The 27,262-nt window shown below is 48.5% G+C and overlaps 2 protein-coding genes across 4 annotated transcripts in view; one reads left to right on the top strand and one right to left on the bottom strand.

Annotated features, from left to right (window-relative positions):
• The window catches only part of LOC144729743 (glycogen phosphorylase, brain form-like), a 29,214-nt gene extending 12,753 nt beyond the window's left edge, over window positions 1–16,461 (bottom strand). Inside the window, exons 1-10 of the mRNA XM_078610209.1 lie at window positions 16,095–16,461; window positions 10,898–10,999; window positions 8,683–8,761; window positions 6,978–7,081; window positions 5,540–5,671; window positions 4,360–4,471; window positions 2,903–2,985; window positions 2,272–2,415; window positions 1,301–1,393; window positions 245–391 (exon numbers count right to left, since the gene is read on the bottom strand). Of these exons, the coding sequence (XP_078466335.1) occupies window positions 245–391; window positions 1,301–1,393; window positions 2,272–2,415; window positions 2,903–2,985; window positions 4,360–4,471; window positions 5,540–5,671; window positions 6,978–7,081; window positions 8,683–8,761; window positions 10,898–10,999; window positions 16,095–16,325 (1,227 nt within the window). The 5' untranslated portion in view covers window positions 16,326–16,461. The remainder of the gene's footprint in view (window positions 1–244; window positions 392–1,300; window positions 1,394–2,271; window positions 2,416–2,902; window positions 2,986–4,359; window positions 4,472–5,539; window positions 5,672–6,977; window positions 7,082–8,682; window positions 8,762–10,897; window positions 11,000–16,094) is intronic.
• Window positions 10,841–27,262, top strand: part of GNPAT (glyceronephosphate O-acyltransferase) — a 29,767-nt gene continuing 13,345 nt past the window's right edge. Inside the window, exons 1-5 of one of the 3 annotated variants that reach the window (XM_078610213.1) lie at window positions 18,461–18,722; window positions 19,767–19,843; window positions 23,758–23,961; window positions 24,850–25,026; window positions 26,573–26,702. In XM_078610213.1, the coding sequence (XP_078466339.1) occupies window positions 23,773–23,961; window positions 24,850–25,026; window positions 26,573–26,702 (496 nt within the window). In that variant the 5' untranslated portion in view covers window positions 18,461–18,722; window positions 19,767–19,843; window positions 23,758–23,772. Of the gene's footprint in view, window positions 10,988–18,460; window positions 18,723–19,766; window positions 19,844–23,757; window positions 23,962–24,849; window positions 25,027–26,572; window positions 26,703–27,262 lie in introns of those variants that run through there. The other 2 variants (XM_078610214.1, XM_078610212.1) reach the window with 2 other exon arrangements.

Genomic DNA, 27,262 nt, shown 5'->3' on the forward strand with positions numbered 1-27,262 from the left:
ACCACAGCAACCCCCCCACCCCGCCAAACACCACCCTGGCCAGCCTAACGGGAATATGGGGATTATTTTTGTTTTTCAAATGTGTATCTCTACCCCTCAAAATAGCGCGTAGAAAAACTCCCCAACCAACGAAACCAACGGCCGGTGTGTCTCTCACACCCCCACGAACTGCCATCGCGCATCGGTGACGTTAAGAGAGGGCACGAGAGTGAGGGAGAGAGCGAACAGACCGGTCGCGACTCACGGTGAGGTGGCGCATGTTGATCTCGTAGACGATCTCCAGGTGGCGCGGCAGCAGATTGCCCAGCAGATGCACGGGCCAGCGCTCCAGAGCCTCGGGCAGCACCGTGTGGTTCGTGTAGGCGCACGTGCGCACCACGATGTCCCACGCCTGCCGGGCCGCACCGGTGCAGGGGGTCGGAGAGCGAGTCGGCGGGGGGGGGGCGGTGCGGGAGGATGGGGGGGGGTTACCAAACAAGCACGATTATGTTTAACGCGATGTCATTATTCATAACCGGTTTCTTGTGCGTTACATCGTGTAGGTATAATATAGTAGAGCCTAAAAAGCTTACTGTGCCATTCCTGCTGAAATTAATTAATTCTATCTATAATTTTTTTTTACAATAACCCCCACCACCCGAAAAGAGGCAATCCAATAAAGTTGTCATGTCGTTGGCAAAAATGTCAATTGATTGTTGAAAAGCAATAAAAATGGTGGGGTTTTTTGTTATTAAAAACTGGCATTTAATCTAGACGATCTATCCCATAAGAAACTAATTAGGGATTCCAATAAACAGCGGGCTCACATGCATGCACCAGTGGCCCAGGCGTGCCAGGCAATGGTGCAGCAAGCATGAGATTGCGTTTAAATATTGTCCAATCAGCTTTACAAGATGCCTTGAGAATTAAAAAATCTCCGTGTCAACACTTTCGTAAAGTAAGCGTTGGGAACATCTCTAGTTCTGCTCGGAGATGTACACGGGGTTTTCTGTCACCCGCTGTTGTCAATTCAAGGTGTTGGTCATCACATTCAAGTGAATTCACGATGAAGGGATCACCAACTTCGTCTAGCTTGTGGCAGCCATACATCCTTCACGTCAACACAAATGAGCGGCACGGCAAGAATAGCATAACTGCTTGCACACCACCACAACTACCACCTCCCTCCATCACGGCCACTGCCACCACCAACACCTCCAAGAGACGGGCCATGCCCCCAGTTGTCCACTGCCTCGCACCACAAGGCAGGCCCCGCTCACTCGTTGTCCACCATCACGCACGGAAGGAGAGATGTTCTCACCCGGTCCCATTCCAGCTTCTCCAAATCCACCAAGATCCTCATGAGCTCTGGGATGGCGAGCGCCGGGTGAGTGTCGTTCAGCTGGATCGCCACCTGCTCGCCAGGGGCAGTGATAGCAGCAGCAGCAGCAGCGGCAGCAGCAGCAGCGGACACACGCGTGCCGTCAAGCCTGGTGACCCGGGGCAGCCTGCACCGTCATCGCACGCGGGGCAGCTCCACGACTCGATTTCAGAAGCGCACCTCAAGACACTTTGAAGACGTGGAAACTCGTGCGTTCGATCATGAAGTGCCATCTTAGTTTGGCATAGTAGAATGGGGGAGGCTATGTTGTACAAGCAGAGTGAAGTACTTCTGTGCCCTGATGTCTGTGCGCCCCACTTTCACCAACCTGCACTGACCAGCATCGTTAAGTTTGGTCAACTAACCCCAATGGGCCGCACGGCGTGGGAGAGGCCCTCGTGACAAGCGCATGTACGATTAAGACTCCTCTGAAACTCTGAGACTGTGTAATTTGTGGAAGTGCTCGATTAGCGAATACACCATAACACCGATCAGATTGCTCGACTGGAAATCACAACGCCCGAGACCGGTACTAAACTCATTTAAACCGACACCTCTGGTTGAGGATGCGAGCGACGACCACACGACACGTCGTTTACCAAGAAGAGAGACACTTGGTGGAATGTTGAAACAAGCGGGCGAGTGGGTGGGTGAGCGAGTGAGCGAGCGAGCCAGTGGGCGAGCAAGCAGGTGGGTGAGTGAGAGAGCAAGTGAATGGCAGGTGGGTGAGCGGGCGAGCGAGTCAGCGGGTGGGCGGCTTAGCGAGTAGGTGGGTTAGCGGGTGAGCGGGTGGGTGAGCGGGTGGGTGAGCGGGTGGGTGAGCGGGTGGGTGAGCGGGTGGGTGAGCGGGTGAATGAGCGGGTGAATGAGCGAGCGGTCGAGCAGGTGAGCGAGCCAACGAGAGCGGCCACCTTCTCGGGGAACGAGTTGAAGCACGTGCGCACGGGCTCGCGGCAGCCGAACTTGGACGACTTGAAGCGCCGCACGATGTCCTGCAGCGTCGCCGCCACCACGAAGTACTCCTGCTTCAGCCGCAACTCCTTGCCCTCGAAGAACTGCGCGCAGGGTTCAAGGGTCGATCCGCTTCATCACTCGTCCCCTCGATCGTGCACACACTCGCCCGTTCGCTCACTCGTTCAATCGTCTATTAATTATTGTTGCTCGTTTGTTAATTTATTTGTTAACAGATTCAATTTGCCTTTCACTCATTCGTACAACGCTTTCAGCAGTTTATTGATCCCTTTACTCATTCACTCACTCATTCCCGAGCTAACTCTTTCACTACTTCACTCACTCATGCACCGATTCTCTCACTCGTTACATAGCCAAATTCTTTCACGAGTACACTCGCCCATACACTTACTCGTTCACTCAATCATTGACTTGCTAATGCACTCACTCGTGGCTATTTTTCTTACAGCAGAATATCCCATTTTCTCGTGTGCGCCGGGATATTTTGACCTTCGAACCGGATGCACAGTACTCATCGGGCAGGACTGGCAACAGAGCCGCGCCCCGAGCCTAACGCGCGTCGCCACTCACGTTGTCGTTGGGGTAGAGCACGCGGGAGATGTTCTCGGCCAGGTTTCGGTCCAGCACCGCGTCGATGTAGTCCCCGACGTTGACTGCACCGTCGTCGAGCACGGCGAGAGCGAAGAGGGGACCGTCAACGTTGTGGTGGCCGGCACGATGAACCGTTACAGAACGCGACTTTGGTTACCGCGTTGCCCTCTCTCCCTCTCCATACGTGCCGTGTCCTTTCTCAAAGACGTCGGCGGTCATGGCCTTACTTCCACTGAGCTCTGTCCATGAGATTTACTCGAGAATTTTGCATGAGATTTACTCCTCCTAGTTGCACTCAATTGTTGCTATAATTTTCCCCGGCAAAACATTATATTAATTCAGTCTCTCGTTTTCTCATTGCATCTCCAAGACATCTAACTTTCCCTTCTATAATGATTCTCATTAATCTACTCACCGTGTGCCCTGCTGCTTTCCGCAACACATTCACATTACACATCCTATCCGTCCTCCTTCTTAAAATCCACATATTGCGCCGCTTCCAGTTTGCTCTGTCGGGTCGTTGTAATTGCGCGCGGTAAGGATCACAATGGGGAAGATCCATCACCACCGCGGCAGCTAGGACTAGCGATCAAATATCTGGCTGGACGAAACGTATCAAGACATGCCGGAGGCGCACAATTTTCTAATGTTTACAGTAAAGTTACCTGGAAGTCAACGCAAATTCTTCACATTCTCTGTCCCACACGTTATTCAATTACTGCGCACATGTTCTTTGTTTGGGTACGTTCTCTCCTCTACCCTCGCCCCTTTCCCTCGCCTTTCCCTCCCTTAAAAATGCCATGCTCCTGATCGTTATCCCGACGTTAGTGGGGCAGAGAGTCCAACCTCCTTCCTAATCTCCTGCCCCGTGAGCACCTGGCCTCGGGCCTTCCTCCGTGGAATATCTGTGCCGCCCACCCCCTTATCGCTCGGGCTCTGTACCGGGATTCTTGTTCAAAATAAAAATACTGTGCACAGACCGTGTGGCCGAGGTCAATCAAGGGCCAGAGACACTGAGTGGAGACCGCCAAAAGAGCTTGGGTTCAAATCCGGGTTTTAGCTGGCAAACCGCGATTAAAACTGGGTTCTCGAGTGTAGCGAGTTGACGGGGATCTTAGCCCAGCCCCCAATCACTGCACAAAAATACAAATTTAAGTAGTTTTTGTTTTTTCCGACTTGAATTGGAGCAAAAAAGAAACAAGCTATGGGAATGAAACAACTTAAACTTGGCTTTGCCCGACACGCGATACACATCTCGACAGCCAGGGATTGTGGGAAAGTGCAGTAGCCCTTGTTTGACTAAGACCGAGAAAGCAATTAAAATAGAACGGTGGGGGGGGGGGCCAAAAACAGCAAACAACACAGCACGGAGAGAAAGCCATGGCCAATGCAGTAAGAAACAACGATGGCCTACAGAGACCGATTAATCAACTTACAGTCCTTGAGGTTAAAGTCTCTGGGAGCCTTGGCTGACCATAACCGCATTGTGTTCACGGTGTTATTGCCGTAGCCGGGTATCGGCGTGTCGTACGGCATCGCAAGCACCACCTGCATGCAACAGGCCTCACACGTCAGTCACATTCAAGTGGCAAGCAAGCCGGCTGTGTCAGCCAGCAACACTGCCCCTTTCAACCATATCGCCAGCCAGTCACTGTCTTACAGCCACACCGTGCTTTAAGCCGCTCTGCCCGGCAGTCAGCCAGACTGTCTCTTCAGCCACATCGCTAGCAAGCCACTGTCTTACAGCCGCCGTGCTATAATCCGCTCTGCCCGGCAGTCAGACACACTGCCCTCCAGCCACATCGCCCGCCAGCCACAGTCTTACAGCCAGACACAGTGATTTAAGCCACTCTGCCTGCCAGCCCGCCCACCCGCCATCCACACCGCCATTCAGCCAACCGAGCCGCTTTCTGTCGGTGAAGCTGGTCAGTCGATAAGCACAACAAACTCTCCAGCAAGCCGGACCAATAAGCACAATAGTCTGCTGGTTAATTTCCGCAGTAAGCCAGCACGTTATACAATTTACCCCACCAGTGATGCCATTAACTGTTCCCCACTTCCAATTAGCACGGTTGGTTACGTATGGTGCGAAAGAAGTTTAACATACATGCAAACATCTGTACAAATTTGGAGGTCAGTTCTCTTTAGTTTGTACGATCTCGTTTGTATCGGCCGTCTTGTCTATGCCAGACGAGAAGTGTTTCATTAGCTTAAATAAAAAAAACACATTCTTACGTGCAACGCTCGATGCAGGTTTTAAGCAAATTTCACAATCCAATTAATCGAATAACCGACAAATAGACGGATCGCTCAAATGTTTTTAAAAAAATAGTTTCTGGAATCATCAGGACCGCCCGCCACCCACCCAATTTTACGTTTCAAGTTCATTCTGCTTAACCAGGGTGAGAACAAAAGAGAGCAGGATAGAGTCTTGCATGGAAGAGAGCGACCTGGGGGCCACCAAAATGACAACAGCAAAACCAAAATAATGCACAGTATTGAAGCAAACTAGCGAGGGGGGGTGGGGGGAGCAGAGTGGAGGGTGGGGGCAGTGCAGGGGGCAGGGTGGCGGGGGGGTAGCGTGGATTGTCTCGAGCTCCGACGCGGCCCCCCCACCTGCGTGTCGACCCACTGGGCCCCGTGCTCGCCGTGCTCCACGCGGCCGTGGAAGTGGATGGGGATCATGTACTCGGGGCGCGCCTTCTCCCACGGGTTCCCGTAGCGTAGCCAGTCGTCCGCTTCCTCCATCTACGTAGGGACGAACGAGAGGGCGCCGCCCCCACCCCCGTCAAGAGCTCGCAACTCAACGAGTAGGCCTCGGCAAGGTAATGTAAATTACCCTTTTTACCGGGTAAAAGGGTAAAGGTGTCGACATGCCAAGGGGTAAGGTAAAGGGTAGGGTAAAGGTAGCTCGGAAGAATTACCCGGTAGGGTAAAGGTAGCGTGAAGTATTACCCGGTAAATACGGTACCTTGTTTACCGCTAAAAGCTCCGTGGCGCAGTCTGTGGCCTCCATTTAATAAGTAATATTTTTTTTTTACTTTTTTTTAAACACGCTTTTATTAAATGTACTAGTAATGGCAAAACTCCACGACTCCAGGAAGTGGCCCCGAAGCTTGCCATAATGTAAGGGACCGTGGCCAATTGCAGCCAACGTCAGTTGAGCGTGGACGATTAGACCCAAGCCGAAACAAAACAGATAAAAAAGATTGTTTAAAAAAATATATATTTTTTTACGATAGAATATAGTGTTGTCATCAGTATGACCTATCAACGAGTTCGGCAATGATGCCGTGGTGGAGAAATGTTAACCACCTCGCCTGGTATGCAGGATGTTGTAGGTTCGATCCCAACCCTGACGCCTGCATATTTGGAGCTTGGATGTTCTCCCCATGGTCGAGTGGATTTTTCTCCAGGCCCTCCGGTTTTTTCCCTCCACATTTATAATCAATATGCGTTGATTATCAATGTATACATGATAGACCACTTTGTTGAGCTATCATTTGTGGCCAGGTCGCTTCTGAAAACGAGCTATATAGCTCAGTGGGCCCTTACCTGGTAAAATAAAAATAGTTTTAGTAATAGTTTACAAATGGAAAAATATATAATAGGCGACGATCTGGACAATTGCCCTTCTTCAGAGTACAAACAGAGAGTCCAGAGGTACAGAGTGGATAATGAATCAGTCAGAGATTGCACTTCACATCGTGGGGTCTGATGAGAATTAACATTTGAAAAATATTTTGATGACCAGTTTTAAAAATTGGCATGTGAATACTAACACCTTTTTGGAGCTATTGGGAAACAGACAAACCCTTTAATGATCAAAGTATTACGATATAAACTCATTTATGTTAAATTATAAAAGATATTGTCAGATCGGAGAAAGCCAAGCAGGTGTTGGCCTGAAAAGCGCTTGAATGGGTGACCACCACGCAGGCATCAGAGACAGCTAGGGCTACATCATGGCCAGCAAAGGCCAATGCGGAAACATCCATTACTGTACTGCATTTCTATTATGTTTCGACGTCCGTCTTCAGGCAAGAGAGGTCACCTGCCAGCCGTTGGTAATCTTCTGGTTGAAGATGCCAAACTCGTAGCGGATGCCGTAACCGTACGCCGCCAATCCCAGCGTGGCCATCGAGTCCAGGAAGCAGGCTGCAGCACGGAGGGAGAAACCGCACAGACAGACAAAAAGACTTCCAGTAAAAATGAGGTGAGGGTCGAGCAATTGATCCTTATGGCGGTACCCCGGGGTACCATCGTACCCCGGTTCTCACATAATGTCCGTGATGCAGTCTGCTGATGGTCGGCGATGCGGCAATCGACTCATCTCGACGAGCTGTACACGATGCACTATTAAAAGTTGAATATTTCGATAACGGATTTTATTATGCTGATGTTTGGCGTTTCGTCATCGTGGAGTAGCACTGATTTCGGATCGATTGGTACCCCAGTCGCAGAATTAAGTACACTCCTGGAAAAAAATTGTTTCCCAGAAATAAAATATTTATTTCCCTCCGCCATTTGGTATTATTTGGAACCCCGGGGTACCGCCATAAGGATCAAATAATCGAAATGACGGCAAGTCCTAACTTAACACGTTGGTGTTCACACAACGCATTTTCGCTAATAACACAGTTCTTCCGTGAGGGAACACTTTTCGCACAATGCAGACTTCGCACCATTATATAACAGGGAACTATAACGCAGTTTCTCAATGGTTGACGATAAACTACTTTCTTGAGCCGTTTGGCCGAGCGGTACGATACAGTGCGTGCAATGATACAGTAACACGGCAGCATACCCTCAGTTATTTGTCCCGACATCTTTGAATCGTTACAGTATCGTTACATTATTTATGGGGATATGATTTCCGCTTCACACGTTTTTCACTTAACGCGCCAATTATCAGGAATGCATCTACCGCGTTAAAATGAGGACTTACAATATAAGGAACACAACAGGGCATCATCAATGATGCTGCTGCTCTTAGAGTTCATGAAATCAAGCGGTAATGGGCAGGACATGAAGTGAGAACGATTGACGAGAAATGAACAACTTTGAGATGCACGGCAATAAATAAGCAGAGGAAAGACAGCAGAAAATAGGGCAGCAGTGAGATAAAGATCACAGTGTTCGGACGCCAACGCTGTATGGAAGCAACTCAGGATAGGAATGGAAAAAAATATGTGGGAGGCCTTTGCACAGGAGTGCGAAGTTAAACGAAGCCATTTTTATTTTACCAGGTAAGGCCCACTGAGCTATACAGCTCTTTTTGAGAAGCGACCTGGCCACAAATGATAGCTCAACGAAGTGGCTTGTCATCATGTGGAAATTAATCACAGACAAATACTCTAAACACATGTTTCTAAATGTCGAGGGAAAAACCGCAGGACCTGGAGAAAAATCCACATGACCACGGAGAGAGAGACAGGCAAACTCCAAATGTACAGGCTTGAGAGTCGGAATTTAACCCACAACCTCCTGCACACCAGGCGAGGTAGTTAAACCTAGATTGAAAACTCGTTTCTTTAAAACTGCTTTTTGTGTTTAGTCTGTTTTCCTTCCCCCAGCACCTCAGATGAGCTCGGATGGCTACGTACAGTGCGAAAGAAGTTCAACATACAGACACACAACGAGGGCCAATTGCTACAGGGTTAGTTGTGGTGCTGTGGTCGTGGCGCAGTCGCGAAGGAGGAAGCCACGGAGGAGACAAACGCGGCAGCGCACGCGCGAAGCGGGGAGCTGTGACTGGCCTGCCAGGCGCCCGAGCCCGCCGTTCCCGAGGCCCGCATCCTCCTCGATCTCCTCCAGTTCCTCGATGTCGAGGCCCAGCTGTGACGGAGAGAGCAGAACGGGGTCCATCGTTAAAACGAACACGTTAGAAAACGACACATGTTCACCTTTTTGGCCTTCTCTGGGTCGAACACTCCTGAGACTAGGCCATGAAGAAGGCCGTCTCTACTCTTTGGTTCTTTCGGTAAAGTCACATAGGTGAGAAAATAATTAAATCGCGACGTTTCGATTGCAACACAAGCAATCATCATCAGGTGTGACAACCACAGCAATCGAAACAGTGATTTAATTGATTTAATTTATTTTTTCACCTCCGTGACTTTACCGAATGAACCAAAGAGTATGTGGATCCTTGCAGTCACGAAAACTTCAAATCTAGAATGAAGACTGTCTCTGGTGTAGGGCAATCAGTTTCAAAGACAATGCGTCTATTATCAGAGCATGTTTGTTTGCATGTTTTGTCACAAGTACTGTGTGTGGTTGATGCAGACTCGATGCCTTGAAAAGGGTATTCATTTGTTGTTTGAATATCTTAACACCTGCTTTATTGCCAGAAAGAAAAAAACATATTCTTGCTTGACTTAAAGCTTTCGTGACTGCAGGAATTCATATTCTTGGGTTTTTCGGTAATGTCACGTAGATAGGTTCAAAGAAAAGGAAATTTATTTATTTATTTGTTTGACCCTATCTACGTCACTTTATCGAAAGACCCAAGAATAATAATAATACCTATTCTTGCTGTTTTATCATTTTGACACTGGCAAAAAAGTCCGGGAAATATAAGTTAGGAACAAACCCACGCGCACGCATGCGTTCTGATGTGACGGTACGGAAGTCGACCGGTGGCCCGTGTGGCCACAATGTGGTTGTGATTCGTAAAATCCTTTCAGCACTGGACGGTGTCTTAAAATGTTGGGCAACCATTTGATCACTAAACCAAGTTTTTCATAGCAGAAGTCCCCAATAGCTACGCAACTATACAGTGAAGTTTCCTTCGTGTTTGGATAATCTTTAAGAGATTTCTTGTGCCCCCCACCACACGCTCCCGTTGTTATGGATGGACGAACGCAGATAATTCATAAATGCTTTAAATCTTAATTGGAAAGCGTTAACAAAGGGGTATTGTGGTGTTGCTCAACGCTCTGTTTTAAAATATATATATTTGTACAGAGTGCGAATGGAGAAACGCAGCAGCTGTTTAGAATTTGCTGGTGGTTGCAAGTGGTACAGTGGCTTTTGTCCATTACACACACAAAAAAATCTAAAAATAGATTCACATTATCAAAAGGAATTTTTGTAATGCAAGAGGTTAATGTATGGTATAGTATTCATGTTCCGTGCCATTAGCGAACAATTAGATTAACAGGGTGATTCAAATAACTTTATTGCACTGTAAAGAACATTAACTCAAACCTGAGATGCAGTGCCGATACCATTTTCAAATTTTCATCTCTCGTTAATCTCCTGACCCCTCGACAACCCCCCCCCTCTCCGCGACCAAAATAAACTGTTAATTTGGTTCAAGCCTTGCTGTGACCAGATGTCTGTACCAATACTTTCAACAGAAGTCTGCAATCCACTGCCGGATGAGGGCTACCCCCACACCGTGTGGATAGCGGAGGTTCTTGACAATACTTCACTACGCTAGGTCAGTGCGGGTTTGCGAAGGGTGGGCAACACAGGCGTGGGAACACAGAAGTTCCGTACAAGAAATACAAGTATCTGCACTGACCTCTGTTAACCGCAATGTAGTGCAGCCCTGCAGCTGCCTATGCCAATTTGGGATGCAATGGTGGTGACCATTGCTTGCATAAATTGAAAACGCATTTTTGCATAACCACTTTTTGTGTTTAGTTTGTTGCCCTTACCCTGCACATCCGATTAGTACAGTTGGGCTACGTACGCTGCTAAAGAAGTTCAACATACGTACGTGCATACACATGCATACAACTATCAGAGATCTGACGAAATCGGCACATTCCGAGCGATTTGGTCACAGGCTTGAATTTAAATATAAAACGGGGGTGGGGGGGTGGGAAATCCAGACAGACAGAGGGGCGGCTTCCAACATGCGTTCCAGGCTGGACGGACTGTCCTCCTCCCCAGCAGCATGAGCACTCATCCCCGGAGAGCGGAGAGGACCTGCAGTGGCGGCGTTGACGGCGGTGGCATTACCTGGTACATGGCCTCATCGCAGGAGCTCTGAAGACCCAGGTTCACCATGGTGTTCTGCAGAGTGCGCCCCATGTAGAACTCCAGAGACAGGTAGTAGATGCGCTGCTCACACACACACGCACGCACACAAAGACACCCCATATGGCCTTCATAGACTGCTGGGGGAAGTGCAGTTAGTGAGCACCGATGAAGGCTGGAACAGCACACAAGGGGGTGGGTGGCCAGCACCACGCCCGGCCGCCTTTGTCTCCCTAGTGGCGATGTTTACACGCCGCACCAGGTACTCGCTTGAGGCCGAGTCGACCTAGGGAAGGCCCAGGACCGGTTCAGATAATCGTCACTGGTGTTGGGTCGGTGTGTTCGTAGTGCATCGAGCTAACCATTGCACTACTGCTCCCCACACAAACATAAATACACACCCACACAACGACTTGCAGACGCACGAACACAAACAAAAGATACACAAGACTTATTTTATACATAACATGGGTTCTTCAAATTTGCCTCTGAACCGACTGTCGAGGCAAGTTCTGTAAGCGAGCACCTATTGAGACTTGCATGATGTGTACAAGGGGGTATGGGGGCAGGGGAGAAGGGGAGGGGGTGTTGCCTGAACCACGGCCCGGCCGCCGCCTTTGTCCTTTCAGTGCTGATGTTTAAGGGAAAAAGAGTAAGCAGTCAGCAAGTGGTTACTGGAGAAGCCGGATCTGGGAAGGAAAAACAAAGGCCGGCACAAGCACACACACATGCAACACACTCCGTAGGGAAGACACCGGACTGGAGCCAGAGTAGACGCGCCAACAACCACAGTGGCAACTGGAATTGAAAAAGCCAAGTAAAATGGGACCGCACCTTCGTACGGGAAGACATGTGCATTGTAAATACATCACGGGAAAGGTCAAGATTTGTTTTTTTTCCTTTGAAGGCATGTTGGGAGGTTAGGGAGAGGGAAACACGGGGCTAACAAGGCATCAGAACTACGAAGGCACGAATAAAGATACTAGAACGCTAGAACAGAGGAATGCCATCGTCGGCAACGGGATAAGACTGAAGGCTTATGCCACTGGATGAAGAGAGCGATGGACTTGGCAAATGGGAATGATCCAGAGCGGAGAGGCAGCAGTGGAGAAGAAGCGACCTCGCACAGAGCAGATTTTCAGAATCAGAATATGTATTCATCCTAGAGAAATCCGATGAGCTATGAAGCTCTGTTTTTTTGTGCAGTAAGCACGGGTCAAAACCTTACAACAACAAACAATACAAAATCATGATAGGAGTGCAAAGTATATGAAAGGTAAATAAATCACTTAAAAATATACAAATACAACTCAACTATTTTTTACCTTACCAGGTGAAGCCCACTGAGATATTATCTTATATTTCAGAAGCGGCCTGGCCACAAATGATAGCTCAACAAAAGTCGATTATCATGTGGAACTTTGTAGCCCTGAATAATCTAAATGCATGTTTCTAAATTTGGAAGGAAACACCGGACCCATAGACCCATGTAGGTGAATTATTTTGCCATTTCTATTCGACCGAAGACCGCAAAGTCTTGAGATGTGGGGTTGTCGTGTCAGCTGGACGAAATTAGTCAGATGGCGAGAAAGAGTGACTGTAAAATGTTCTAGCGCGGGTTCAGGAATGAGCTCAATATAATCAGAACAATCCAGAAAAAAACTAAAATATGTGGATCGGGCAACATTCTCAGAGATGTGGGTTCAACGGAGGAAGTTGTGGAAGGATGTTGGGAAAGAGGCCTAGAAGCAGAATGGCAGCTGTACAGTGAAATGATGAAGAAAGCTCAAGATCGGACAAGGTGGAAGGATATTCTTGGTTCTTTCGGTAAAGTCACGTAGAAGGGAAATTATAAATAATAAAATAATTTTTATATTATTTTCTTATTTCCCTTCTACGTGACTTTACCGAAAGAACCAAGAATATGAATCCCTGCAGTCACGAAAGCTTTAAATCAAGATTTAAGGTGGAAGGAGTTTTGGGGGTCAAAGACCTGTGAATGGGCAGAGGACTAACGAAATATACCACTGCCTTGTTTCTGATCGATGTCATGGCAGGTGACACACGTTATTCCGTTGGCGATTTGGCACATTGCTTTTCTAAGCTCATTTTCCAAAAAGCACTCCACGACAGAGGTCGCAACCGGGTACCCGATACCCATACCCTACCCGATACCCGGGTACGGGTAGCCATTTGTGACCCTGGTGCGGCCGGGTACGGGTAGGCCGTGAGTCACTGGTGAGTAACTGTTTGTCACTCATTTCGGGTAGGGTACGGGTACGGGTAGGGAACGGGTACCCGTACCCGGCCGGGTACGGGTAAGGAATCAAAACCCGTTTGCGACCGCTGCTCCACGACCTGCTCTTGTCCACCTCTTTTATTTTTATTTAATCGTTTGAATCCCGGTCCGGCCTCCGGTAACTTTACCAGGTATACACATTGTGATGACAAAAAAAAAAAAGAGGAACACGTGGATGAGAGAACATATGCAAGTTATAGATAACGCAGGGGCTGCTGAACAAAATGAGCTTCCTTAATAGAGGTTTTTTGGGCAAGATCACGTAAATGTGTCGTTAAACCCACAGTCACCCGACAATCAATTAGTAAGCTATGTCATGTAAACAAAACATGCCAATTAGTCACTGGCTCAGCACACCGGTGCTGGGGATTAAACCCAAAACATTTACAATTCGAGTACGACGTTTCGCCGGGAATCACAACCAGCCACATCAGGCGACAGCCAGAATTGTGGAGAAATCCTCCTCCTGTTTCGGTCTTAAACAGCGGGGGTAAACGTGATATCGTCACTGTGGAGCTTGATCAGGATACGTCGCTTGCGAGGACGATGGCCGATGGTGGAGATTAATGATGGAGTGCCAGCCAAAGGAGGGAGCAAGCTTGCAATGAAATCCGCTTTCACTCAAGTACAAGATTCGTTGTTTTATCATAGGACCACGAGATATGGGGGATCAGCTTGGGGGACGCTTTCATCCAGCAGTTGATTGATCACGGTTAATTGCGATGATTCCACTGCAGCTGGTGATGTATGGGACCAGAAACACATTCCTGCGGAGGGAGCTGGTAGGAACGTTGGGTTGCTCGGCCAATGTAGGTTACGGTGTCCCTATTGCTTACCAATGCTTCCACTATTATTGCTGACACTTGCTTGAGGTTTTTTACTGATGATCCTATTCGTTTTTTATGCTTCTGCTGTTGAAGGTTGCTGCTGATGTTGCTAATGCTGCTTCTGTTCGTGCTCCTGCTGATTGATAATGTTGCTTGCACAATTATATGTTGAACTTATTTATAACTGTATGTACTCTGTAGGTATCTGTGGGTGCCTCTGTGGGTGCCTCTGTGGGTGCCTCTGTGGGTGCCTATGTTGGTCTGGTTATCTGTGGATCTCTGTATGTTTGCTGAACTTATTTTGGGCCGTACGTAGCCAAACGTGCAAATCGGAGCTGCGGGGAAGGACAACAAACTAAACACAAAAGTCATTGTTGAAACCGACTTGCTTCTGATGACTGCTGCTTCTTTGAGTGTCTTACCCTTCCTATTCACAACGCATCGCACCTCAACACTCAACCCCACCCCAGATCTCACCACAACCTCACCTCGCCCCACTCCTTAACCTTGTCACCCCACTTTACAGCTCACCTCTTCACCTTACCTCACATCTCATCACACTACATTCCACACCTCGCCACCCCAGACAAAGCTTCCACTACCCCACTTTACACTCCAGACCACCACCTCACCCCCACGTCGCACCCCCATCATGCCACGCTACTCCTAACCACGTAGCCTGCCCCACTTTACAGGTTTACCACCACCTCGCCCCACCTTCCACTAACAATTGACCTAAACAGTCCCCATGCAAATCACCCCCACCCCAGCCCCGTGCAGCGGCCATCTCTAGAATTCCTCCTCTCAAACCCCCCAACCCACCACCTCAATCCACTCTCTTCACACCACAACCACATGACCTCACCACTCCTCATCCGCTACTACACCTCGTTATCCCACCTGACCCTCACCAGTCCACACCTCGCCACCTCGATCCCAACAGCACGCCACTCAATTCCAAGGCTCCATCACCCCGCAGCCCCAACACTGCACCTCATCCCACCACTGACAGTCTCAACTCCTCATCCCACTCCACCCATGAAACACACCTCAACAACCACCTCATCATTCCATCATCCAATAGCACGCACTTACAAATACGTCACCACCATACCCCTAATTCCATAAGGGGCCATCCATAAATGACGTCACGCACCTGGGGGGGGGTCAGACATTTGTGACGATGTGTGACGAGGGGTGGGGGGGGGTTGAGAAATGTGACGTCACATCAAAATGCGCAACTTTAAGTAAATATACACAACACGTTCTACTTAATTAAATAGACGTTTTAATGTTTTTTCCTACAACATCAGGGTGCAGCGCCACATTAAATACGCCGCACTACAATGACAATAGTTTAAAGCGATTTGAAGCATGTTTATTTTTTTTTTGGGGGGGGGGGGGCAGAGCTTTGTGACGTCATATTTTAGGGGGGGTCTGACTTTTTGTGACGCCGTGTGACGACGGGGGGGGGGGGGGGTAAAATCGTCCAAAATCGCGTGACGTCATTTATGGACGGCCCCACATCGCACCCACCCACACACACACCAACTTACCCAGCCACTCACCCACCCCCATCACCATATATCAACACCACCCTTCTCCAGGGGCGTTGTTGCTACATTGTCAGCTGGGGCCCCAATATTTGAATTGTCTCGCACGGTCGCACCGAGGCAATTGCCAACAGCGGACTCCTCTTGCAGAATCACAACATTACGCTCACGGGGCTCGTAGTCACCTCTTTGCAATACCATTGACAAGTATCTAATGGAATAAATATCCCAGCAACGGACTTCTATGCGAAAACATTTCATAGTAATGAATCTCGCGTTTTAAATCAATTTGTGTAATTTTACACTGTCGTTGAAAACATATCTCGTAGCTTTTGGCCACCAGGATGGTGGTGGTGTTAGTGGGGCAAGGCACTCCCTGCCCCCATGATAGTTCCGCTACTGCCCCTTCCCCACCCACCTCGCCCCTAGGGCCCAGCCATCTCTCACCTGCCACTCACCCTCCACCCCCTCCCAACCTCACTCGCTACCCCACAGCTCACCTTGGGGTCCTTCTCGTAGTAGTACTGCTGCGTGCGGATCCATCTGCCCACCAGGTGGTCGCGCACGGCGTGGGCCAGCGCCGAGTAGTAGTCGCGGGGGGTGGCCACGTTGCGGTCCTTGACCAGCGTGAAATGCAGGTGGCGATTGAAGCGGCCCTTCACCTCGGCCACGTCCTCCACGCCCACGATGCCCCGCACGCTGATCTGCCGCTGCTTGTCGACGTCGCTCATGGTCGCGGCGAGGCTGTCGATTTGCTCCTCCTGTCGAGGCTCAAGGCTGTACCGTCGGCGGGGCTGTGAGTGACTTCGAGAGGGAAGGAGATGGAACGTTGCTGGAGGCGCCTGCAGACGTAGGGGGCGGTGACTTGAAGAGGAATGCGGAACCACGCACGGACACTCGGCCGTCACCCAACATGGGCCCGCCGAGTGCGCATGCGCGGGAAGTCGTGTGGGGGGTGGGGGTGAGGGGGTTGGGCTAGTTCTGAAGGATGAAGCCAATCGCAGCGCTGCAATGTGGGCCACACCCTCTCCGTCACGCGCGCGCCTCCCCCGCTCCGCCGATGCCACGCCCTCTTCCCCCACCCCTTCTTGAACCCCGCCCACCACGTGGGTGCGGATGTCCAAGATTATAAATTCTATAGATTTTAAGCTTTCGTGATTGCAAGGATTCATACTCTTAGGGTTTTTTTGGTAAAGTCACGTAGGTAAAAATAAATAATTAAAATAATATAAATAATAATATAAAATATTATTTTATTTCTATAATTATTTCAATTATTTATTATTTTATTTCTATTATTATTTCAATTATTTTTATTTTTTACCTACGTGACTTTACCGAAGAAAAAAAAAACCTAAGAGTATACATATTTTAAAGTTGATTTCATACACGTAGGCTTTCGCGACCAATATCATCCATAATAGAGGTTTTTGGGTTAGATCGTATAAATATATAAATGTGTCGTTAAAACCCGCCACCACCCGACACAGCCAACTAGTAAGGGTTGTCACGTAAACAGAACGTGGCCAATTCGTCACGAGTACAGCACACCGGTGTGTTGGAGAGCCAAGCCACAAACACACCGGTGTGCTGTACTAGTGACGAATTGGCCACGTTCTGTTTACGTGACAACCCTTACTAGTTGGCTGTGTCGGGTGGTGGCGGGTTTTAACGACACATTTATATATTTAGGGGCCGTCCATAAATGACGTCACGTACCTAGGGGGGGGGGGGTCAGACATTTGTGACGATGTGTGACAGCACGTTCTACTTAATTAAACAGACTTTTTAATACATGTTTTCTCCTGCAACATCAGAGTGCAGCGTCACATTAAATACGCAATACAATGACAATGGTTTAAAGCGATTTGAAGCATTTTTTTGGGGGGGAAGGGGCAGAACTTTGTGACGTCATATTTTAGGGGGGGTCTGACTTTTTGTGACGCCGTGTGACGAAGGGGGGGGGGAATCGTCCAAAATCGCGTGACGTCATTTATGGACGGCCCCTTACGCGATCTAACCCAAACACCTATATTATGGACGATTTCATATTCTTTGGGTCTTTCGGTAAAATCACGTAGATAGCTTCAAATTAATAAAATAAACAAAAACTACGACGTTTCGATCACAACACAAGCGATCGTCATCAGGAGGAAAACTAAATTTAAGTAAAGATTTATAGTTTTTTTTGTTGTTGTAGGGTTTACGATACACATTTTACTTATACAATCTGACCCCCCCAAAAAATAACCCCCAGTCCTAACTTTACTACCTCTCACACAAAGCCTAATTTCAGTCCTATCTCATCCCTGTGAACCAAACTCCAGTACTGTACCAACTTTAGCCATGACCAAAACCCTAACCTTAGTCCAATACAACCTAACCCCAGTCCTAACTTTACTCATGGCCCAAGCCTTAACCCCCAACTTCCATTCCTATCTCTAACCCTCTGGGTCTAAACCCCAGCCCTAACTTTACTCAAGTCCAAACCTTTTAACTTAACTCATACCAATCAATCCATATGGTTTACCCGTATTTTTGTACAGGGAAATCAAGTTTTCAGGTCCATACGCCGTACAGCCATTTCAATACCGGGCAACATTTTTTGTTTGTCTATTTGTGTTTCTCCCTTGCGATGAAACTTTGCAGGATGAACGTTGAGATGTATAAGGGACACGGGGTTGACCAATAAAGTCCGAATTGGGTCTGTAATAAGGGGATGACAGCCATGCTGACTTCCATTCCTATCTCCAACCCCCCCCCCACCACAGTCGGTAACTTTGAATCCCGAGCCCAACAATAATCCACGTGGCCCCCCCTCTCTCCCTGTGACGTGGGGTGGGAGTCTCCCTGTGACGTAGGGTGGGGTGGTGTGGGTGGGGTCAGGGCCAGGCATGGCGGCGGGCAGGCGTGGAGCGATCGCTGCTGCTATTGCTGCTGCTCCTGCTGCTGCCGCTGCTGCTGCTGCTCCTGCTGCCGCTGCTGCTGCTCCAGCTCCTCCTCTTGCTACTGCTCCAGCTGCTCCAGCAGCTTTTCCCGTTGCTGCTCCTGCTGCTGCTGCCGTCTGATCGGCCGTGGACATAACTGAAGCCCCGATCCTTGCTGTACCCCCCCACCCAGCACTTAAGGTGAGTTGCTACTTCACCACTTTGGGAGAGTTGCTACTTCTTTGGCCCACGGCTTCCTCGCTCTTGTTGGGGGCGAGGGTGTGAGGCAGCAGCAGCAGCAGCTACACGCATGACACATTCTTACGACAAGTTAAACATGATGCCGCGTGCACGTGTCACCGTGGCACCTTCAACAACCCCACGCACGCTGTGCGCTTGACACGTCGTGACACGGCAAAGCACGTGGTGTATTCTTCAAGCGACGCATGCATGTGCACGTTCAGTTGACGCGCGCGTGCATGACAAACGCCACACGAGCAGGCAACGCGCACACCACCACGAACCCCGCCACGCGTGACCCATTCGCACGACGCGTCCACATTAACACACACACGTACACACCGCACCACACAACACTTTGCGTGTGTCACTCTCAACGCCACCGCGTTGACTTAGGGGCGGTGGTGGCGTGGTTGGTGAGTGTGGTTGGTGGTGGTGGTGATGGTGGTGGTGAGGGTAGCAGGTTGGGGCTGAGTTAATCACGACATTTGCTATCTTATATTCTTGGTTCTTTCGGTAAAGTCACGTAGAAGGGAAATAATAAAATAATATAAAAATTAACATTTTCTTACTGTGGATTTCACACCTGATGATTGCTTGTGTTGCAGTCGAAACGTCGTGAGAATTTTTTTTATATTTTTTATATTTATATTATTTTATTATTTCCCTTCTACGTGACTTTACCAATAGAACCAAAAATATGAATCCCTGCAGTCACGAAAGCTTTAAATCAACATTTGCTATCTTGTCAAAGCCCCCTTCAACCATCCAGAGTCTACTGGATGGAGCTCCTGAATGCGTCGAGACTCAGGAGATCTGATTAGCACAGCCGGCGACGTACGGTGCGAAAGAAGTTCAACATACAGATCTGTCTAGCTGCTTTAATTATCTCTAGAACAACGGGCTTCGCAAACTTTCCCAACTCAGGACGCATCTGAATAGCCCAGATTATTCTGTGAGACAACATGCCCATTGACAAGGGCTGTGTGTGTGTGTGCAAAACAGTGGCGGCTTGCTTTGACTTCTAAGTCAGAGCGAGGCGACACAAAGTATCGCACAAAGCCTCCTTGCCAAGAAACAGGGTAAGCTTACACATCGTGGAAGTCATGGGTGCCACAGTGGCGAGATGTTAACTACCTCGCCTGCTATACGGGAGGTCGTGGGTTTCTGATCCCGACCCTGACGCCTGCTGCTGTATATTTGGAGTTTGCATGTTTTCTCAGTTTGTTGTGTGGATTTTTTTCCGGGTCCTCCAGTTTTCCCCCCTCCACATTTAGAGACAGCATGCCTGTAGAGTGTTTGGCTGCAAAACATGTCCACGTAGCCACTTGAGCTATCATTTGTGGCCAGGTCGCGTCTAAAAAATAGCTATTCTACATAGCTCAGTGGGCCTTACCTGGTAAAATAAAACTAGTTTTTAGTTCATTTTTAGTTTCACAGCTCAGTGGGCCTTACCTGGTAAAATAAAACTAGTTTTTAGTTCATTTTTAGTTTCATAGCTCAGTGCGCCTTACCTGGTAAAAATAAAACTAGTTTTTAGTTCATTTTTAGTTTCATAGCTCAGTGGGCCTACCTGGTAAAATAAAACTAGTTTTTAGTTCATTTTTAGTTTCATAGCTCAGTGAGCCTTACCTGGTAAAATAAAACTAGTTTTTAGTTTCATGTTCACTTCAGAAGTTTGTATCAGAGGAGCTCAACCTTTGTGTGTCGGTGTGAGAGGACAGCTCACGGGGTGATGGTATTACAGAGCAGCACGGACATAAGAGACACACACACACATACACGAATCCTGTCGCACGCAAACACGGGAGAAAAAGACACACAGCCACAGAATAAAAGACGCCTGCATTCAGTCTCCACGGTTGTATACACGTTCGTTGAACTTCTTTCGCACCGTACATAGCCAACTGTGCTTGCGGTCAATAGCTGAGGGCCGCCCTCCCCACGCCTTGCGTTAGTCGTGGCAGTTATTTGACCAAGCGAGGCGAATAACCTTCAGCAAACTTCACCGTGATGGTCAGCAGGGAGTGGTGAAGGCAGGGAGAGATCTGGGAGTCTAGAAACACAGTGCTACATTATATAACTGGTTTGGTATAGCTGGTTTGTGACGTAGCCTTTTGCTGCCCATCCCCTTGTCGATCAGCAACCTACAGCACCTGCGATGCAGGGTAGTTAGTCGTTCGTGCAAATACTCAATCCCGCTTCGCTTTTGAGATGGGGTTCATCGTGGTTTATTTGGCCACTGGTTCGTTAACTGGACATAAATGTTCTGCAATGCTAGTCTGTATTTCGTGATTACACAGAGGACTTTTCGAACCAGTGAGCCTAGTTTGATTCCCAGCCATGGCTGACCTCAGTGATGAGTGATGTCTGAATCTTCCTGGGTGCCACCCCTTTCCGACCTGCACTGATATTCATGGTGATGTTTGGTCAAACAACCCCCATTACCTTCAGAGCATGGGGAGACTTCATCCAGCATTGTATCAACAAGAAGCTGAAAATATACGTTGAAATTAAACATAGAATATTGTAAGCTGCACTTGGCTATATTTAACAACAAAGGTATTAATAATAATGCCCACTTGTGAAAATGGACATCTGTGAAAAAGAGCTTCATAGCTCATCGGATTTCTCCAGGATAAATAAAGAATCTGCTGTGGCTGGGGATCGAACTCAGATGGCCAGGTTCAAAGCTGAGTGCACAAACCACAGTGCCACCGCTCGGCTTATTGAAAATAATAACTTTATACGGTACGTTATTTACCCATTCAATGAGTACTTGTTCTCAGGATTGTTCTGCATTGGGATGTTTGGCCAATTATATTAAGAAGCTCGGTTTTTTTTTACATGAAGAGCTATGTTTGCACCGTGAAGGACTGTTAACCGGCATACCAGCATTGACTGGCCATGCGCCAGTGGTTATAGATAGCGGTTGGTATCGCTTTGCTGACAGCAAAATGAACTTTGTCTTCTGGATAAAGGCAGATCACTGGCTTTGCTGACGTTGAGCCTTGGCGTGATGATGGTGGCGCTCGCCGGCAATCCTGCACTTTGGACGTATGGGTTGGTGCTTCACGTCCAGATGTGTGAGATTTGCACATTTTCTGGGCTGCAAGCTGGCCAAGGAGATGGCGGCACAGCAAGTGTTTTAGTGTTATCCTCTCGTATGCATGGTGGGGTCACACTGGGTACTGTGGCGGGGAGTAGAGTGAGATGAGAGGGGAGAGGTGGGAGAGTGCGTGGAGGGGAGTAGAATGAGATGAGTGAGAACAAGTTCACGGAGGATATTGAAGACCTTGAATGAGATCTTGAAATTGTTCCGCTATTACATTGATTTGACCCCGTGAAATCGCAACTGCTTGCCCTCGATCGTGCCATACATTGCACACCTACAGCAGATGCTTGAATAAAGTAAGGGAATTAGACAATTGACATTGGCAGCACTTGCATGATGATGGTATTTCGAGATTGCGTATACATGCCATGCTGACCACATTGAACTTTGTGGACCCTGTGATAATTTACGTGGAACCTTGGCGGAAAGTCAAAAAATTAGTTTTTTTTGTTCGGTGTGTGCAAATATATCTTAAGTATCAAAGGGCATTGTGGTGGGTTTATCATTACAATATAATCCACAGGGTCTGTATGTGATGCAGGTAAAAATACACGGGAGATGAACACCACTTGTTGAGATTTTGCTTACAAGATTACAGAGTAAACGGTATTGGCAATTTGATTGATGTACTGTACATATATATATTTAAAAGGCCACTTGAAAAAAGACAGTACTGTACTTACAGTAGTGCTATGGTGTGGGCAGTAAGGCTAAATCCACTGTTGCATCTTTCATCCCCACCTTCACCATCTCGCATTGACCACTGTGGTAAAGTGTCGTCAAACGATCCCCCCAGGACCCGCACGTGGCGTGGGGAAGCTCTCATCCAGCAGTGGATTAACAAAAGTGCTTTTCGTGCGTACATTGTCGTTTCATTTACCAGGAGCATCGCAGTAAAATGTAAAGGCCCAGCACTGTAATTGCTTGCTCAATACTGAATTTCGATTTAAAGCTTTCGTGACTGCAAGGATTCATATTCTTGGTTCTATCGGTAAAGTCACGTCGAAGGGAAATAATAAAATAATAAAAATAAAATAATACAATTTTCACGACGTTTCGATTGCAACACAATCAATCACCATCAGGTGTGAAAACCACAGCAAGAAAATTAGATTTTTTTTTTCAAAGTTGAAACGTCGTGAGAATTTAATTGTTTTATTTTTATTATTTTATTATTTCCCTTCTACGTGACTTTACCGAAAGAACCAAGAATATGCTCAATACTGCTCGCGGTAGGGCTTCGTGCGTATTTTGGCCGACTCTCACACTCTTTCCAGGTATCTTGGAAAAGAGGTGAGAGTACCCACGCTTTACCCAACTACACAAGAGCTGCTGGGTGGACGGAGTCGGGGGGGGGGGTAATTGAAAAACTCACACCACCGTTTCAATTTCCGCGCCGTGTGATCGCATCAAACCGGCCACCTCTGGATTGCATCGCGGTAGAAAAAAAGTCTTTACTCTCGTCTGCCCTGTGCCATGTTGCACCGCGGTGTGCAGAAGGGGGGCAGCTGGATGCAGCGTTGTGCATCGGTGTGCCGCGTTCTGCAGTTGGGTGCATCGCCGTGCAGCGGCGTGCGGCAGGGTGCAGCATTATGCCGCATAGTGCAGTGGTGTGCAGCGTTGTGCAGCGGGGCGCAGCGGGGTACATCATAGTGCAGCGGTGTGCAGCAGGGTGCAACGGGGTACAGCTGTGTGCAGTTTTTTCTTGCTGTGGTAGTCCCACCTGTTGACGATTGCTTGTGTTGCGATCGAAACGTCGTGATCTATTATTTTTCTACCCACGTGACTTTACCGAAAGAACCAAAGAGTATGTGCGCACAGTGTTATGTGGTGTGTCGCGCTGTGTGATGCGGTGCGCCGCGCCTCTGCCGTGCCACCCAGGTCGCGCCCGGCAGGATGATGCTGCGAGCGGACAAACGCGACGACATGGAGGATGTCCTGGAGGAGCGGCGGGCGTCCAGCGACGTGCGCTTCTCGCTGCGCCGCTACGCCCCCCCGTCGTACCGCTACCACTCGCCGCGCTCGCCCGCCACGCTCAAGAGCGCTGTGCTCCACTCGGAGCGCCTGCAGGACTTCATACGGCAGGTGCGGAGCAAGCCCGCGGCAGGGCACTGGTGGGCGGCTGCAGGGGACGGGTGCAGAAGGGGGCAAGGCAGCGATGGTTAGAGCGAGCCATTGACTCGGCAAGGGAAGCGAAATCGGGGAAGTGAATTGGTAATTGAATGGACAGCTAAGGTCCCCGTCGTTGGAATATGAATTTTCAAAGCAACGGAGGTCAGAGCACGCTGAGAACCAGGGTTCAAATCCAAGCAGCACAGTCACCAGTAACTGTACGAAGTGAAATTTGGTTTTGCACTCAATTTGTCTAAAATTCCCGCTCTTTAAAATAAAATACCCGTTTGACTGTCAAACGTCGAGCATTACTCTGGTATGCAGAACGGGTGGTAGGTAAAGTACTGCCCTCGATTGTGTGGAGCACTTGAAGGGATCTCAAAGATAGTTTTGCGATGTCCTGTTCCACGGGCTGTTCTCAAACACGAAGGGATATACTTCGATTTAAAGCTTTCGTGACTGCAGGGATTCATATTCTTGGTTCTTTCGGTAAAGTCACGTAGAAGGGAAATAATAAAGTAATAAAAATTAAACATAATAAAATAAAATTCTCACGACGTTTCGGCCACAACGCAAGCAGCCGTCCTCAGGTGAAGAAACAGCTGTCAGAAAGCCAGCGTCCTAAATGTCTTTCCGACAGCTCTGTTTCTTCACCTGAGGACGGCTGCTTGCGTTGTGGCCGAAACGTCGTGAGAATTTTATTTTATTATGTTTTATTATTTTATTATTTCCCTTCTACGTGACTTTACCGAAAGAACCAAGAATACGAAGGGTTATACTTCGCTGTGAGAGATCCAGATTGATTCTTTGTTTTCCTTTTAAAAAATTACATTTCACACGAATGCACGTGCTGCGAGGCAGGAGGCTCAAGAGAGCGGGGAGCCCGTGGAGGTGATCACGGAGCGAGCGAGCGACATCCTGGAGGAGATGGGACACAACCAGCGCATGTGCATCATCCGCACGTTCGCGCTCACCCTCAGCAAGACCTTCAAGGCTCTGTTCCGCAGCGTGCGGCTTAACGAGGAAGGGCTGCAACGGGTACCGACCGGCTCAGCCGACGCCATCGCACCTCCCACCCCCCCCCAATCCCCACCTCGCCGTGCTCCGGTGTGGGGTTCTTCAACTCTTGACTGGTGGCTCACCGACCACGTCCGGCGTAAACGGATCTGGTGGCAATTTACGTGGAATCTTCCAGCTTAGGGGGCCCCACGTGTTGAGCATTTGTTGTCTGAAACTTTTGCCATGCGCTACGGCGGGCATCTTCTCTTCAATTGCTTTGGAAGATGCCCGCAGTTGGCAGTACTCGGCGAAGGATTTGGACAAGAAATGTTCAACACGTGGCCTATCCCGGACAACCACACTCATATTACTATAATAAAACGATAAACTATTTTCATTTGACGAGATAAAGCCCACTGAGCTACATGGCTCTTTTTCAGAAGCATCCTGGCCACAAATGATAGCTCAACGAAGTGGCTTATCAAGTGGAAATTTACAGCAGCCAAATACTCTAAATGCATATTGGTGCATAACGGGGAGGGAACACCTGGAAGACCTGGAGAAAATTTCACGCGACCACGGGGAGAACATGCACACTCCAAATATACAGGCGTCGTCAGGGTTGGGATTGAACCCACGACCCCCTGTATACCGGGCGAGGAAGTTAACATCTCGCCACTACGGCACCCCCTCTTACGAGTGGTTACAAAAAAACGCACGTACTCTCATCGCAATGCACGTGCTTGTGTAGGACACGCCGTGTGTCAGGATCCTTCAGCTGGCAACCCGCGGGACAGGCACGACCCGTGGAGGCACTGCTGAGCTCTAGCCAATCGAGAAATATGGCTCGGAGAGAAATATACGGATGAGTGAGGTGGAAGCGAGATACACGAGAAAATAGAGATGGGGGAACTGTAGAGAAGATATAAAGTTTAATCATCATCTTCTTTTATTTGGCTGATGTAGTTGCAGAGCAACAACAACAATTTCACATTCAGGTGGTCAAGCCAGACAACCGCGTCACCAGCAGCGGAGTTTATCGCTGTGATGTCTCCTTTGTTTTTGTGGATTGGGCATTGCATCGTTATATGTTGTATATGGTTTGTTCTGAATGACCACAGTCGCACATTGGAGAGGTTTTAATTTTCGATTTGTGCATCGGGTTTCCGCATCCGCCATGGTTTGCGCGGATGCGATTTAGGGTGCAAACCCAGGGATCTTCTGTGTTGAGTCTTTCACATCATCATCATCAGCCATTATTGTTTAATGGTTGAATAAAGGCCTTCCAAAGCCATTGCCATCCCTTAAGGTCCTACGATGAGGAAATCCACTGAGAAACCGCACACAAAGTGATTTCATCGCTCCATCTCCTTGGGTGTCGACCCCTCTGGCACACGTGGTCCCATCCACGAGCTATCCACTCAACCCTGCTAAGCGTCCGAGACCTGACACGGTTTGGGCGCTTCCTGGGATATTGGCTCACCTGGTTAGTCTAAAACTATGAACACCATCGGAAGGAGACTCTGCGTGGTGTGTCGTTAGGATGACGTGGAAAGCGTTGACTTCGGCACTGCCCGGTGTGCAGATACAGAAGGCTGTGCAGGAGTACCCGGTCGTGCTGCTGCCAAGCCACCGCAGCTACATCGACTTCCTCATGTTGTCCTACATCTTCTACACCTACGATCTGCCACTGCCGGTGATCGCCGCCGGCATGGGTACGGCACACACGAAGCACGGCGTGCAACGTTGCATTTATGGATTGAATTGATTTTATTTTATTCTATGAGTAGACTTAGCTTAAGAAGAGATATTCCGGCCATACGCTGGTTTGCAAGAATAGAGCTGTGAGAGGACTGTTGTGTAAAAAGTAAATGGAAAAGAAAGTTGCAGCAGCGTATAATTAATGACATTGCAGACACTGAGCAGCAAAGACATTCGAGGATAATAAAATTCAAGTCATGCACCATTCAAGTACCACTAGCAGGTGATGCACATCATCAACGCTGGAGCACCAAGTCACACCGAGTCCGTTAACCACACGTGCTGGGACTGCACGTGTGGTTAAGTCCATATCAGAAATATAACGCCAAACCGCGCGGTGTTCGCAAACCATGTGTGCAAGAGAAGGGATATCTTAAATCAAGATTTTTATTTTTTTAAAGGCCACCGTGAGCCACGATCAATCCATTCTCTTTGGTTCTTTCGGTAAAGTCACGTAGTTAGAAATAAATAAAAAATTATAAAAAATTATTGCTGTGGTTTTCACACCTGATGA

Source organism: Lampetra planeri, chromosome 33, assembly GCF_965212315.1.
Source record: "Lampetra planeri chromosome 33, kcLamPlan1.2.h2, whole genome shotgun sequence".
In the NCBI taxonomy this organism is placed as follows: Eukaryota; Metazoa; Chordata; class Hyperoartia; order Petromyzontiformes; family Petromyzontidae; genus Lampetra; species Lampetra planeri.